Source organism: Ochotona princeps, chromosome 30 (assembly GCF_030435755.1).
Source record: "Ochotona princeps isolate mOchPri1 chromosome 30, mOchPri1.hap1, whole genome shotgun sequence".
Lineage (NCBI taxonomy): Eukaryota > Metazoa > Chordata > Mammalia > Lagomorpha > Ochotonidae > Ochotona > Ochotona princeps.
In genome coordinates, this window is record NC_080861.1 from 15,849,526 (window position 1) to 15,865,964 (window position 16,439).

The 16,439-nt window shown below is 47.4% G+C and overlaps 2 protein-coding genes across 3 annotated transcripts in view; both read right to left on the reverse strand.

The window, feature by feature from the left end:
- Nucleotides 1–16,439, reverse strand: part of OSBPL10 (oxysterol binding protein like 10) — a 177,035-nt gene that overhangs the window by 80,553 nt on the left and 80,043 nt on the right. The window lies entirely within an intron of this gene.
- Nucleotides 10,541–13,554, reverse strand: LOC131478357 (neugrin-like). Its single transcript, XM_058657241.1, has 3 exons — nucleotides 13,411–13,554; nucleotides 11,872–12,074; nucleotides 10,541–11,486 (listed from the first exon to the last, which is right to left on the reverse strand). Exons 1-3 carry the CDS (start codon nucleotides 13,552–13,554, stop codon nucleotides 10,808–10,810), a joined length of 1,026 nt encoding a protein of 341 aa, XP_058513224.1. The 3' UTR covers nucleotides 10,541–10,807.

Sequence of the window (16,439 nt, forward strand, 5' to 3'; positions counted from 1 at the left end):
GCACCTGCCCGATGATGGGGCCACAGCAGGTAGGGCTAAGGGAACAGGAAGGAAAAAGGGCAGCCGCACGCCATCTGCCCCATGCAGTCCTGCAGATCTCTCGACCTTTCCCTGTGTCTTCACCCGACTGCCCCATCTCCCAAGGTCACAACCAAGGGAAAACACACGCAGAGACTGGATCTACCAGCTAGCCCTGACATGGAGGTAGGAGGGAAGAGTCTCCACCAGACTGTCCATCGAGGTAACGGGGCATCAAGCCGATAAGAGTCTAAGAAGCATAAAGCGCAGCAGGTGTGTGGCATAGCACTCCACACTTCTTGGGACAACCCCTCTCGTATCAGAGGGCCTGGGTTGGAGTGCTGGATCCAATTGCAACTCCACCTTCCAGCACAGAGACACTCAACGCAGCTGCTTTCCTGTCACATGGGAGCCCCAGCTTCGGTCCAGACCCAGATTCAGCACAGTCCCATTCAACTGTTGCAGACCTCTGAGGAAAAAACCAGGGAATGGGGTATCTCCCTCATGCCCCTCTCTTTGCCTGTCCAATAATTAGAAGATGTAGAGCAAGAAGCAATGGGTCCTGAAAAGGTGCCCCTGTCTAGCAAAGTTCTCTAGTGTGACAGGATAGTGGGAAGGGGGAGGAAGAACATGCATTCCCCCAGTCAGCTGCTTCAATTCAAACGAGGGCTCCAGGAAATGTAACCTATAGGATCTAGGAGGAGGAATGTGGGTGTTTCAATCCCATCCCCGACGCTGCGAAGCTGGAGACGAAATGAAAAAAAAAGGGGCAAAGAGCACGTGCCACAGAGCGGCATGAAACAATTACCACCGCTGAAGACTGAATCCACAGGAGACCTGGAAGCTGGTGCGGTGGCTCAACAAGCTAATCTTCCACCTACAGCGCCAGCATCTCATACAGGCGCTGGTTCATGTCCTGGCTGCTCCAATTCTAATCCAGCTCCCTGCTTATGGCCTGGGAAAGCAGTGAAGGATGGCCCAGGCCCTTAGGCCTCTGCATTTATGTAAGAGACCCAGAAGCTCCTGGTTTTTGCCTGGCCCAGCTCCAGTCATTGTAGCCATTTAGGGAGTGAACCAACAGATGCAAGTTCTCTGTCTTTCCTCTCTGTAATCTGCCTTCCAAATAAAAAGCTAAATAATCTTTAAAACTTATTCATTATTCTAGGATACAGTTCCACAGGTTCTGGGATTTCCTTTCCCCACCTCCCAAGCCGCCACCCTCGCACCGACTTCCCGCATGTCATTACAATGGTATAGTCCTTCATAAACAGTCCATCATTCTATTAAAGTGTATCCTGACATAGGAAGTATGAAGAATAGCAGAATCCAGCATTCTACTGTGACGATCTATTTAACAGTTTCATTGAGAGTCCATCTTTGATTAACAAATAGAGATGCATTCTGCATTGTATCTTCACATCTGAATATGAGCCTCTATTACAGTTACGACACATCCCCTTAAATGAAAAGCCATAAAGCAAAGTCAACGAGGCCTTTACAGACTTCTGTCGGTGATGGTTGTTGAATGGTCCCTGAGCCGAACACTTGAACCTCAAGGCTGCTCTGTTCCACAGCGTCCTAAGCCCATGTGGCCTTAACCTAATGAAATGAGTGAATCATCCTAATAACTCAAAAAACATTTGTTTCTGAGGGTGGAAAACATAGTGGAAATACAACCTCACACTTTCAGAAGCCTAACTATAAACAAGGTGCCTACAGACTCCTCCAATGGCACACACATTGTTTAGGGGACAGCGCTGTGGTTCAGCCAGTTAAGCAGCTACATAAAGAGTCAGCATCCATGGGGGTGCTGGTTCAACCCCCAACTGCTCCATTTCTGATCCAGCTCCCTGTTAATATGCCTGGGAAGACACCAGAGGATGGCCCAAGTCCTTGGGGCCCTGCATCCACATGGCAAACACAGAATAAACTCCCAGCTCCTGGCTTCTGCTGGTTCACTCCCCAAGTAGCTGCAATAGCAGGAGCCGAGTTGATCCAAAGCCTGGAGCCAGGAGCCTCTTCTGGGTCTCCCATGCAGGTGCAGGATCCCAAGGCTTTGGGCCATCCTCCACTGCTTTTCCAGGCCACAAGCAGGGAGCTGGACGGGAAGTGGAACAGCCAAGACACAAACCAGTTCCTAAATGAAACCCCAACGCACATAAGGCAAGGACTTTAACCACTAAGCTACCACGTGGGGCCCAACTCTGCCTTCTAATTTAAAAAAAAAAAAAAAAAAAAAAAAGCTTAAGAAAAAGTACTGATTAAGTAAGTAATGTTAACTTTCCATTAATATTTGGGATAAAATACAAAGCTCCAAATAAAAAATGTTCTCCAGATGCTGCCAGCGGCTGCAGGTTGGAACTGAGGGCAGGAGCTGAGAACTCAACCTGGTTCTCCCACGTGGGTGGCAGGAATCCAGTGATGCAAAGCCATCCGTGCCGTCTCCCAGGGTCTGCAACACCAGACAGGTGGAGTCAGAGCCAGAGGTGGCTTTCAAAGCCACGTACTCCAATATGGGACGCAAGCATCCCTGCCAACGAGGACCAACATGCACAGCCCGAAGAGACTTCTTCACCCATGCATCAGCAGTTTCTAATTGTTGAACTGGAACTAAACGCATATAAGGGAGAAGAGGGTATAAATATCTTCAACTCATTTGTGGCAACAACTTGCACTGCAGAAAATTTCTGATGATTGCAGTTTTTTTTTTGAGAGTCAGCTAATTACAACACAGCATGCAAATGCCATTTAATTTGAAACATTTTTCTGATTTTCTTGAATTTTTCACAGTATGAAAGAGGAAAAAAATGCCGTATTTCAAAAGAAAACAGACACAGAGGCTCAAAAAAAAAAAGTGTGGTTATGTATTTTGAAAAACAAATTTAACCCAATAAAGTCATTTTATTACATTTCTTTTCCTTTACAAAAGGAAAAACACACCATTTCTAACTAAGTGAAAGTGAATCGTGAAAGTTGCACTTGATTCTTTTTCTTCCAAAACAGAAACTCCAAAAAACAAGGAAGATCAAAAGAGTTTCTAAACTAACACATTAAGGGCTTTTAAATTGTTCAGAATTTTTTTCTGGAAGTCAATAACTGAATAAAATATGAACTTTTTCAAATGAATCCAATTCAGTATTTTGCTTAATAGCTGCACACTGACCTTTTCCTTGATTTCTTCATTCTCTGTTTTCTCAACCTTAAGACAGACCTAAAGTCCAAATTTGAAACTGGGACAGCTTCCAAGTTGATTTCCATGATTAACTTTTCAAAATCATTCTGGCTCTCTCCTGTTGCAAATTCCTGCTGTCTTCCAGAAAATGCAAACTTCAAGCTTAGTGTGTTTCCTCTACAATCGTTGCAAATTTCCAACACACCGTAAATGCTTTTCACAACTCTTACAACACACAAGCACGCAAATGCATGGGGTCTGGTCTATGAAGGAAAAGCTAGTGACTACCAGGAAATCTCTATCCTGCCCCTAACACAGTCTAGAATTCATGACTTTACAAGGCAAGTGCCAAACCTGCACGGGGGGAAAAAAATCATTGCAAGCAAACACATGTACTGCCATTTCCTGTAAAAGAACGAAAACCTGGCATTTTTTAGTTCTCTTCTCACATTTCCAGCCTCCTTTCCCCCGAAATAACTCCTCCTGGCTCTTCTCTAACAGCTAAGCCAACTCTAGAACCCCTGGCTGCCCTCCAGGTAAAGCAAGGTCTGGATATGGAAGGACTCGCAAGATGGCCGACATAGGAGGAAGACTGTGAGAGAGCTCACAGACAGAGAGGGCTAGAACGCGACAAAAGCGTAAGTGGAGCAGCATAGAACTACAGGGAGAAGAACGTGAAGTTCCCTGGACAGTGTGGAGCCAAAAAAATCCACACAACTCGGAAGAGCAACCAGGGAAAAACAAAGCAAAGGACAGGGAAGACGACTTTCCGCTCCTGACCTGCTGAGTCACCTCTGAGTGCAGACGCTGAAAGCCGCCGACCCACCCAAAGACCGACCCGCAGACGCTGTGGCCGTGAGGACCGGCGGTGATTGGGACCCGCTGGCATCTGCTCACCCTGGTCACCAGGACTCGCCAGGACCTGCCCCGCTGCGGACACCAGGACCCTGAATCACCGGGACCCGCCGGCATCTGCCCACCCTGGTCGCCAACCCCCGGGACCTGCACCAGCCACAGCCTCCAGGCTCCATCGCGACCCGCGGAGACCAGCAACGGACGCAGCAGTCGGGAGACGCACCGGCGGCCAGGATTCCCACCAGAGGAAGAGGCAGACCGCAAGAACCTGAGGTTTGAGTGAGTTGGGTGGGGACAGTGGTGGGTTGGAGGCTTCGGGAGTTGGCCCCCCAGGGGCACGGACAGAGCCTGAACACAATTGGTGCTCGTCTCCCCGCCCCTCCCCCCCCCAGACTCCAGCCTCTAGAGACACAGGGCGAGTGCCTTGAAACTGCCAAAACTGTGTCTGGGAGAAAGGCAAAAGGCACACTGGATACTCCCCTGTGCCTTTGCGGTCTGGCACTCAGCTGGGCGGTGCTATCCCACAGGAACCCAAGCACGCCTCTGGGCTGGGCAGTTCCCTGCTAGCGCCGGGGCAGTCGGTCCCCTGCAAGTGCTGGGGTGGGCGGGCCTGCGCAGGAGGCGTTTCCAGAGAGCACCTGGAACACCCCACGCCCTATAGTCCCTTGCTCCGAGCCCTGTGATCCAGTGCACAGGGGGCGCGCACAGAGAGTGCCTTCACTCCCCCACGCCCTGTGGTAGCATACCTGTAGGGGACGAGCTTAGAGTACGCTTTGAATCCTCTGGGCCCTGGAAGTGGCGCCCTGAGGTCCAGTGTTCTGGAGACGCACCAAAAGTGCCTTGAAAATTCCCACACCCTGCTACTCTACGCCTGCAGACTCCGATCTCTACAGGATAGTGCTTGGAGACCCCTCAGCACACTGGTGCCTAGGTCTCTCAAAAAAGAAACACTAACACAATGGGAAGAAATACCAGAAAAGGTAATGATCCAGATGAGAGTGCCAACACCCTACCAATAAAGGATCGAAAGCCAATGTCTATTTCGGAGATGCGAGATGAAGACATAGAAGATCTACCAGACAAGGAATTCAAAAAAATAATGTTAAAATATGTCAGAGACAATGAGAAGAATTGGGAGGACTTCAAGGAATTCAAGAACCACATAGCCTCAGAAATACAACAAATGAAAAGTAAAATCCTTGACTTAGAGCACAAAATTGAGAGCCTAACCAACAGAACAAATACAGCAGAAGAGAGGATCTCTGAAACGGAAGACACACAAAAAGAACACACCCAGTTCATTAAACAGCTGGAGACAAGTCTGAACAAAGCCAATAAGACCATACAAGAAATTAAAGACAACCTCAGAAAATCAAATATTAGGATTATTGGCCTTCCTGAAGGAGCGGAAAAAGAATCAGGAATGCAAATGGTGCTCGACGAAATTATACAGGAAAACTTTCAAAACACTTGGAACATGAATCCAGCTCAAATCCAGGACGGTCAGAGGACTCCCAGCAGATATGACCCAAAGCGATCTTCACCCAGACATATGGTGCTCAAGTTCCACTCCAACGAAGACAAAGAAAGAATCCTGAGACAAGTACGAAGCAGAGAAAAGATCACATACCGGGGAAAACCAATCAGGATCACGGCTGACTTTTCTGAAGAGACCTTACAAGCAAGAAGAGAATGGACAAAGATCTTCCAAATCCTGAATCAGAACAACTGTCAACCAAGACTATTGTACCCAGCAAAGATCTCATTCGTATTTGAGAACGAAATCAAATACTTCCACAGCAAAGAGAAATTAGAAGAATATGCCAGCACAAAACCAGCTCTACAAAATCTCCTTAGAAATGCACTAATTCCAGAAAAAAAGGAGGTGAATCATAAGCAAAGATGGCAAACAGGAAGGTCTCCCCACTAAAGTCCACACAAGGAAGGGCAATAACACAGATATCAACACCCACAAAAACAAGTATGGCAGGGCAAAATCACAACCTCTCAATTTTAACTCTCAACACAAATGGCCTGAACTCACCAGTCAAAAGGCATAGATTAACAGAATGGATTATCAAACAGCACCCAACTATCTGTTGCCTACAAGAGACACATCTAACCAGAAGAGATTCGAAGAAGCTGAAAGTGAAAGGTTGGAAACAGATATTTCATGCCAATGGACGAGAAAAAAAGGCTGGGGTAGCTGTCTTAATTTCAGATGATGTGGACTTCAATCTGACACACATCAAAAAGGACAGGGAAGGACATTATATATTGGTGAAGGGACTGATCCATCAGGAAGTAATTACCATTGTGAACATATATGCACCAAATTCAAACGCACCTAGCTACGTGAAGCAATTACTCACGGACTTAAGGGGAGACATAGATATGCACACAATAATAGTGGGTGATCTTAACACCCCACTAACAACTATAGACAGATCAACAAAACAAAAACTCAACAAAGAAACAACAGAACTCATACAAACAATAGAACAACTGGACTTGGTTGACATTTATAGAATTTTTTACCCTAAGACCACAGATTATACATTTTTTTCAGCAGTGCATGGCACCTTCTCCAGGATCGACCACATGAAAGGACACAAAGCAAACCTAAATAACTTCAAAAAGATAGGAATCATACCATGTACCCTCTCAGACCACCACGGAATGAAGCTGGAAATCAGCAATTCAAAATGCCCCAGGAAATACAGAAACTCTTGGAGGCTGAACAATATGCTACTAAACGAACAATGGATCAGAGAAGAAATTAAAGATGAGATCAAAAAATTTATGGAAACCAATGAAAACTCTGACACAACATTCCAAAATTTGTGGGACACTGCCAAAGCAGTGCTACGGGGTAAACTCATCGCAATTGGAGCTCATGTCAAGGCCCAAGAGAGGCGCCAAATACAGGAACTAAACACACACCTCCAGGAACTGGAAAAACAACAGCAGAAGAGCCCCACACACAATAGGAAACAAGAAATCATCAAAACAAGGGAGGAAATCAACCAGATAGAAATAAAAAAAACCATACACAAAATCAATGAATCAAAAAGCTGGTTTTTTGAGAAGATAAACAAGATAGACACTCCACTGGCCCGACTGACAAAGAAAAAACAAGAGAAGGCAAGAATTACCAGCATCAAAGATGAAAAAGGCAACATAACAACAGACACCGCATCCATTAAGGCCATAATTAGAAATTACTACAAAGCACTGTACTCCAACAAATCAGAAGATCACCAAGAAATGGAAAAGTTCTTAGACTTCTACCACTTGCCAAAACTTAGCCCAGAGGCAACAAACGACCTGAACAAACCCATAACTGAAGTAGAGATTGAATCAGTGATTAAAGACCTCCCAACAAGGAAAAGCCCAGGCCCAGACGGCTTCACTCCAGAATTCTACAAAACATTCCGAACAGAACTGACCCCAATCCTCTACAAACTCTTCAAAACAATAGAAAAAGAGGCAACCCTTCCAAACTCATTCTATGAAGCCAACATTACCTTAATCCCAAAACCAGACAGAGAACTAACAGAGAAGGAAAACTACAGACCTATCTCTTTGATGAACATTGATGCTAAGATTCTCAACAAAATCCTAGCCAACAGAATTCAAAAACACATCAGACAGATCATTCATCCAGATCAAGTAGGATTCATCCCTGGAATGCAGGGATGGTTCAACATTCGAAAATCTATAAATGTGATACACCACATCCAAAAACTGAAAAACAAGAATTACATGATAGTATCAATAGATGCAGAAAAAGCTTTCGACAAAATCCAACATCACTTCCTACTAAAAACCCTAACCAAGGTAGGCATAGATGGAAAAATCCACAACATAATTAAAGCCATATATGAAAAACCCAACGCCAGCATCATACTGAATGGAGAAAAGCTGGAACCCTTCCCACTGAGATCTGGAACAAGACAGGGATGTCCACTTTCTCCACTACTATTCAACATAGTCCTAGAGGTACTCGCTGAGGCCATAAGACAAGAAAAAGAAATCAGAGGAATCCAAATGGGAAACGAAGAAGTCAAGCTCTCACTATACGCAGATGATATGATTCTTTATGTAGAAGAGCCAAGAGACTCAATACAGAGACTGCTAGAACTTGTACGGGAGTTTGGTAGAGTGGCAGGGTACAAAATTAATGAACAAAAATCAACAGCCATAGTGTATGCGAACAGCCCCAAGATGGAAAAAGACTTAACCAGCAAGATACCATTCAAAATAACAGAGAAAAGTATGAAATATCTGGGAATAAATCTAACCAAAAATGTAGAAGACTTATTTGAAGAAAACTACAAACTGCTTAAAAAAGAAATTGAACAAGACCTCAAAAGATGGAGTAACATCCCATGCTCCTGGATAGGTAAAATCAATATCATTAAAATGTCTATACTGCCAAAAGCAATATATACATTCGACGCAATCCCAATCAAATTGCCCAAAACATTCTTCATGGAACTGGAAACAATGATCCAAAGGTTCATCTGGAAGCACAAAAAACCACGGATAGCTAGAACTATCCTGAAGAACAGGAAGTTAGCAGGGGGAATCACAGTTCCGGACCTCTGGACATACTATAGGGCAGTGGTTATCAAAACAGCGTGGTACTGGCACAAAGATAGAGAGGAAGATCAATGGAGCAGAATAGAAACGCCAGAAGGAAACCCACACAGATACAGCCAAATAATCTTTGACAAAAAGACAAACGACAACCCAGGCAAATGGGAAGGTCTGTTCAATAAATGCTGTTGGGACAACTGGTTGATAGCCTGCAGAAACAAAAAAATAGATCCACATCTCTCACCATACACTAAGATCAGATCTAAATGGATAACAGATCTAAACCTACATCCAGAAACCTTCAAACTTTTGGAAGAAAATGTTGGAAACACACTGGAACACTTAGGGGTAGGCCCTCACTTCCTAAAAAAGACTCCAGATGCAGTAGAAATCAAGACCAAAATAAACAATTGGGACCTCATCAAACTAAGAAGCTTCTGTACAGCTAGAGAAACAATCAACAAAGTAAAAAGGCAACCCACAGAATGGGAGAAGATCTTCGCACACGACATAGGTGATAGAGGGCTTCTTTGAAAGGACCAGTCTTATCTTCCTCCATTTGCTTGGGACCTTACTATTGCAAGTCCCGTAAGACTTCTGGGTGCTAGGTCCTTCTGCCGACCCAGCGCATTTCCCTTCAGTTATCAGGTTTTGGAACAGAACTTTAGAGCCATGAAGCACCACAGTCACAATGCCAACCAAGCCTTTTCCTTTTACAGATTTCAAAACCACAGTCCCTTCTTGGTTAAGGAACCCGGCAAAAAATAAAACTGTACTCAAGATTCAACCCTTGCAAGATGGCGCTTCTCAAGGATCCAAGGACCTTAAACGAGGTCCAGGATGGGAGCTGCGGCACAGTGGGTTAGGCCATTGCCTGGGACACCCACATGACTTCTCAGCAGTGCCTGAAATCATGTCCCATGTTTGCTTGCAATCAAGCTTCCGGCTAATACACCTAGGAGGCAGCGGATGCTGGCTTGGGTACTTGCCACCTACATAGGAAATCCAGAGAAACTTGCCGATTCCTGGATCTGGCCCGGCCCCAGCTATGACAGTCATTTGGGGAGTGAACCAGGAGAAGATCTCTTTTTCCAACAGATAAATTATCCAATTAAATGAGATGGTAACTAACAGCAATATTAAAATAGCTGATAAAAAGAAAGAAAAGTGAGATATTACACAAAAACTTAAACACACACACACCACTTTTGAAATCAAGGGAATTCTTCTGAATGGTAGATTCTCCAAAGAATGATTTTATATAAAACACTACAAAGACATTCTAATCTGAATTGTCATTTGTACAGAAAAGAATCCGCAATCAAGAAATAAAAATTCCCTCAACAAGGCTACATGCCAAAAACCTAGAGCACATCTATTTTAAGAACTTTAATATATGTATATCCCTTTCAGTTTTAGGACCAAGTGAGAGTCTACAATCAGCGATTACTGGAGTCAGTAGCCAACCCAACATGACAGGAAAAAATAGAGGTAGACTGGCCCAGCACAGTAGCCGAGTGGCTATAGTCCTTGCCTTGCATGCCCCAGGATCCCATATGGGCACTGATTCATGTCCCAGCAGCCTCAGTTCCCATCTAGCTCCCTGCTTGTGGCCTGGTAAAGCAGTCGAGGACGGCCCAAAGCCTTGGGACCCTACACCCACATGGGAGACCCAGAAGAGTTCCTGGCTCCTGGCTTCGCATCGACTCAGCTCCAGCCATTGAGGCTGCTTCGGGAGTGAATCAACGGACAGATCTTTGCCTCTCCTCCTCTCTGTATATCTGACTTAATATAAATAAATAAATCTTTTTTTTTTTTCTACACATGAGGAAATAACCAGTTTACTAGGCAATTCCAGAACTACTAGTGTTCACTGATCAAGAAGGAAATGTGGCCAGGAGGTAAACTATTCACTTCCCCTCAGATACATATTGCCCAAGTATCACAGAAACATCCACGACATGCAACCTTGAGCCTGCACAAGGAGGGTGGCCGGGGCAATGCACAGGGGTCAGACTGGGAGCAGGGCTTTGGAAAAGCTCCAATCCACCCACACAGCATTCCTGGCACCTCCTTCACTCCAAGGCGGCCAATCCACATGCAGTTCCAGACAGCCTTGTCCACCGTGTTCCATAGCTGTTTCCATGGGCTGGCCCCTGCTCAAACTCTGTACAGGAAGTTTCCATTGCTGTCATAGAACTCCCGCCCTCTCTGCACCACTTTGCTGCTAAAGTTCTCACTGTGAACCTCCCCTCCTTCCAGCTCTTCTGGCACCTTGCTGCTGCACAGCTGACTGTCACGCATGGAGGACTTTGGGAGCTCTCTCTGCCGACCCAAGGCTGCAGCACCAGGCACCAAGCTCTCCTGCTGGTCCCGGTCGCTTTGACTCCGCCTCTTCTGTCTCCTCGGGGCACCTGTATCAGGCAGGTTTGCCTCTACCACCCTCAAAACTGTGCCCGGACCCTGACCTGTGGCTGAGGTTTCATCTCCTGGCACCAGGCTAGGGCTGGCCAAGAGTGACTTTACTGCGTCCGCAGGGCCCTGGAGCTGCAGTACCGACTGCACCAGCCTGGCTTTCTGAAGGATTTTCTGATCCTGCTTCAGCTTCTGCTCCAACGAGGGTACAAACTTGCTTTTTAGAACCCTTCGGATCACATCGGGGCTGACACCGAAGCCTTCAGCCAACCTGGGAACTGACCAGCACTCTGTAAATTCTTCATGTAAATACCGGATCTGATACATGGCTTCCCATGTCAGGGTCCTGGGCGGGGCACCAGGTGCCTCCATCTGCCTCCGAAGTCTCTGGAACCGGATGGCCTTTTTCTGTCGTTTCAGGGTGCTGGGAGAGAAAACCAACGGCAGAAGCCATACGTGGAAGCCAGGTGGGGTTTTGCTTTTTGAAGAGCCTGCCTGGAGCCGAACTTATCACAGCGGGCGTCCACAAGGACCGAGGGGAGCAGCGCTGTGCATCCCTGGAATGGAACACCTGCCCGCGAGCGCGCCCAGTCTACACAAAAAAATGATGCGCTGAGTGACCAGGGAGGCCACCTGCGGTCCCCAGCAGGCCCAACAACCCCCACCCCTCCTCTGCGCTCTGACTCGGGGGGGGGGGGGGGACAAGACACGGGGGGCGGCTGCGGAGGCCCCGACGGGTCAGCGGCCTGGGGTGTCGGGGCTGCCAGCGCCGGCTTCAGGCCGAGTGCCCGAGGACGAGGCGCTGGTACCTCTCCAGCTCCTGCAGCTCCCGTTCCTCAGGCTCCCAGTCGGAATCGGGGTCCGGCTCGCGGCCGACGGGGCCCGGGCCCGTCACCACCCGGGTCGCGAACCCGCAGCGAGACAGGGCCGCGAGTCCGCGCCGGCCCAGCAGGGTATTCAGCGCAGCCGCCAGGTCGACGCGCCCTGAGCTTGTGCTGCTCCGGAAGCCAGCCTAAATAAATAAATCTTAAAGAGGTAGATGCACACGAAAGAAAGGAAACAGTGACACTGACTATATATGTGATTGTTTCACAAAAAAGTAAAAAGCAATTTTCAGAACTTCTATCACATACATAATGGACTCAGACAAGCCCTCTGTATCGATAACTAACCAAAAATTATACATGAAAATAAGGCGTGATCTGCAATAGCAATAAACTAATGCATCGTATTAACTCAGAAGGGGCACTTAGGAATGTAATGGAGAAAAATTGAAATCTATGAGAAGAAATCAATGAAAACCTGTTTAAAATAGAAATACTTAGGCCAGGTAAATAAATAGGACCATTTAACATGAAGGTATTGGTTCTGCCCAAACTATTTTATGATTATGTTTGCAAAAGAAACACCCAAGGCAACTCTTTTGAGCAAGTCTATAAATTCTAATATACAGACTAAAGCTTTGTGAATATCCAATTCAATTTGGAGTAATGAGGACAAAGGCAAAGAACCCAATGCGACACATACAGACACAAACAAAGCCACAATGAAAACACACACACACACACAGGTCCGTATCAGTCTCCCCACCTCTCCCACAACACTCCAACCTCCTGGAGATGCTACGAGCAGGTGGGGCCTTTGGGAGGTGTTCAGGTCACGAGGTACACCGTCTCACTGCAGGGATTCACTCAACCATCTTCCATTCAGATCCAAGAGGCCAGCCTACTTGAGACCCAAGTTCACGTTTTGGCAAAACATTGCATTTTAGTCAGAGTCCCATGTGTTATACCAATTCCCAAGTGAAGACTGACCTCCCAGGGACTAAAACCCAAGGAGTTAATAGTTCAAACATCTCCAGAGCCTCTTAACCAGTCCCTCCTAGTAACAGGAGCTGTGCTTCGGGGGGCGGCACACCTGCAGATGTCGAAGACAGAAACACAGGGCACACCACTCCGAGTACTTCAGTGTTTTATCCCAAGTCCATGGTCCCCACCTTGGAGAGCAAGTTCTACCAGATAGGGAATGCAACCAGCACTAGCTGAGAGCTTTCCTAATTTTAGACAGGTGGCCAGAAAAGGCCTCATGAGAAGGCCACACCCGATTCAAGACTTGAGCAATGCTACCTGGGGACAAGCACTCTGGGTAGAAACTCAGCAAGTGCGAAGACCGAGGCAAGTGTACCTGGTGTCTGAACAGGACAGTGCGGCCGAGGGAAGAGGGAAGTCAGTTGCACAGAACGGGAGATCAGAAAAAGGCAACAGAGGAAGAGATGAGCTGCTGGGTGAGCATGGTCAGACACCTGCGAGGCAAGCCACGATGTGAAATAACACAGTGGACTGACACACCCACAGCAGTGTGCCCGAGCTGGCGAGCACAACGGGTTCCACTAAAACTGCTTCCTTGGGACCATAGCCAGGTGTGAAATGAACATCTGTGTAAGGTGGACACACGCCCACGTGGCATACACCCTCCCACTGGATCATTTCCATGGTGTTTCCTGGCCCTGGGCATGTCAAAACTGACTCCTCCATTTCTTTTCACGTCTCAATATCACCAACCCAGCAGAGATTTTTCTGCCAGAAAAGAGTCACAGGACAGAAGCAGATGCATGCGAAGCAGTTTTATGAACCATCACTCCCTAACAGGCGAGAGGGCGACCAGCATGCCACAGGGATGAAATGCCCCCACGCAATTCTCACACAGAGCATTTTCAAGGAGTAAATTTGATCTTCTTAAAATCGATAACTAATCTCTCACAGCAGCGCGCGTCCATGTAAGAGCAGATCATTATCGCCTTCCCAAATGCTCAGGCACAAAGGTGTGAAGCTCAGAAGGGTGCTCCTCCTTGCATTAAAAAAAAAAAAGAGACCGAATCATGCTATTGTCAATATGCCCAAGCCAGTGCAGCACTGACAGAATAAATTCCACAAATTACTATTCCAAGCCAAGACAAAGATGCAGGGAGACAGCAGGGAGTGGACTGTATTCCTGGCTCTGGGAGGAGAGTCAGTCCTGGGTAGCTGCAGGAACCTTACAAACCCATGTGTTACTGAGGAAATGTCCCTAAGACTGCTGTGTTTAATCAGAAACGTGGAAGCTCCCGATCTCTGCTTTCCTCACTGCCGGGGCCAGGCTTGTGTTCTGGAGCAAACACACGTGCGTGCTACATGCCTGTGCAGGGCCATTTGCACGGCCTGCTCCTGCTTTGGTACCTTTGTTACCAATGGAAGAATCTGGTTCCCAGGCCACTAACAAGACCAAGAATTTCATTTATCTTGAAAGATGTCTTTCTTCCTCCCTATGTAACTGACTGTTGGTCCACTCCCCAGATGGCCACAACAGCCACCAAAGGCAGGAGCATCTTTCAGGTCTCCTATGTAGGTGGCAGGGACCCACACACTTGGGCCATCCTTCCCAGTTTTTCCCAGGCGCAGCAGCAGGGAGATGCATCAGAAGGGAAGCAGTCAAGACTTAAACCAGCGCCCTGGTGAGATGCTCCTGTTACATGTCAACATTACCTCTCCAGCCCACCAGCTGACGTTTAAACCCCAAAGGAATCCAGGGGACGTCTTGGGCCTCTCAGAACCTTAAATTCAGACACAGGCTGTAGCAGCGTGCGCAAACAGCAAGCGCCACTGACTGGTTCGATGCCTGTGCCCACTTCATTGTGCTTCCTACCCATTTCTGATTCACAAAGAAGCGGATCCACTCAGCTCTCTCCGGTTTTTCCCCAAGGAATGAGAGATGAAACACTGCTTGTGCTTCCCCGGCTTAAGGAAGAGGCCCCTGTCATTTCCATCAATAACATTTGCATACCTGGAAGAGTAAATGAGCAACGCAGCAAAGCTGGGAAGCCCAAAGGACACACCCTTTAGACAACACAACATTGTTGTACTGAAAGCGGGTAGAGGGTGTCAGGAAACCTTGGGGAAGAAGCCAGCAGAGGAAGACCCCTGCCCTGCCCAAGCTCTGGGTAGCAGAGAGCCCAGCTGGAACAACTACCAAAGCCACTCGTAACACCCTCAGTTTAACCAACTAATTTGATCTTCCAGCACTTCCCCCACAAAATGCAGCAGTCAGCTCCCAGCCTCCCCCTGTCAAATGACCACATACTTCAGTCCCCAGCAGCTGAAATGGGTACATCAAGAGTCCACGTGGCCAAAGCCCCACTCGGCTCAGCTGGTGCACTGAATGTTTTTCATGTGATTGAAACAAATAGACAAGCTAGTAGTACAAAAGACAGCCATCACTCTGAAGCTACAATGCATGGCTTGGAAAGCTGTCCATAAATGCGATGCTGGGCCTGGCACGGTAGATTGGTGGCTAATGTCCTTGCCTTAAACGTGCCAGGATTCCATAGGGGCACTGGTTCACGTCCTGGCTGCTCCACTTGCCATCCACCTTCCTGTTTGTGGCCTGGGAAAGCAGTAGAGGACGGTCCAAAGCCTTGGGACCCTGCACCCACGTGGGAGATCCAGTAGTTGTTTCTGGCTCCTGGCTTTGGATTGGCTCAGCTCTGGCCACTGAGGCCACTTGGAGAATGAACCAGTGGAAAGATCTTTCTCTCTGCATCTCCTCCTCTCTGCCTTTCTAATAAAAATAAATCTTTTAAAAAAAAAACCTGATATGCCAAACATGGCTGCTAACTATTCAAATGCAGGCAAACCATCTGGAAAGGTCTAGAGAGTCCTAGTAAGTTGCCATAGTCTTTAAAAAAAAAAACCCAACATAGAAATGACAGGAAGAAGTGACAGGTAACGGTTACTCTTCCCCGACCAAAGGCCGGTGCAGATCCAGGAGGGCACGTCTCAGACCCTCACCTCTGGAGGGCGGGTGAGGAGCTCAAGAGAAGGCAGCACACAGGCTCACAGTTGAAAACAGCACCAATGAGCCCGGCGGCGTGGCCTAGCGGCTAAAGTCCTCGCCTTGAAAGCCCCGGGATCCCATATGGGCGCTGGTTTTAATCCCAGCAGCTCCACTTCCCATCCAGCTCCCTGCTTGTGGCCTGGGAAAGCAGTCGAGGACGGCCCAAAGCTTTGGGACCCTGCACCCGCGTGGGAGACCCGGAAGAGGTTCCTGGTTGCTGGCTCCGGCTCGGCGCGCACCGGCCGTTGCGGCTCACTTGGGGAGTGAATCATCGGATGGAAGATCTTCCTCTCTGTCTCTCCTTCTCTGTGTATATCTGACTTCGTAATAATAAATAAATCTCTTTAAAAAAAAAAAAAGCACCAAGTAGGTGTAGCCGAGTGTTTTCAATTAACACATGACCTCTCTAAGGAGGACTCCCCAAGCAGCAACTCCCCACGGGGAGGGGAGGGCAGAGCCGTGTGTGTGTGTAAGCCAACTCCTGTGACAAGTTCTTCAAGCTCTGTGA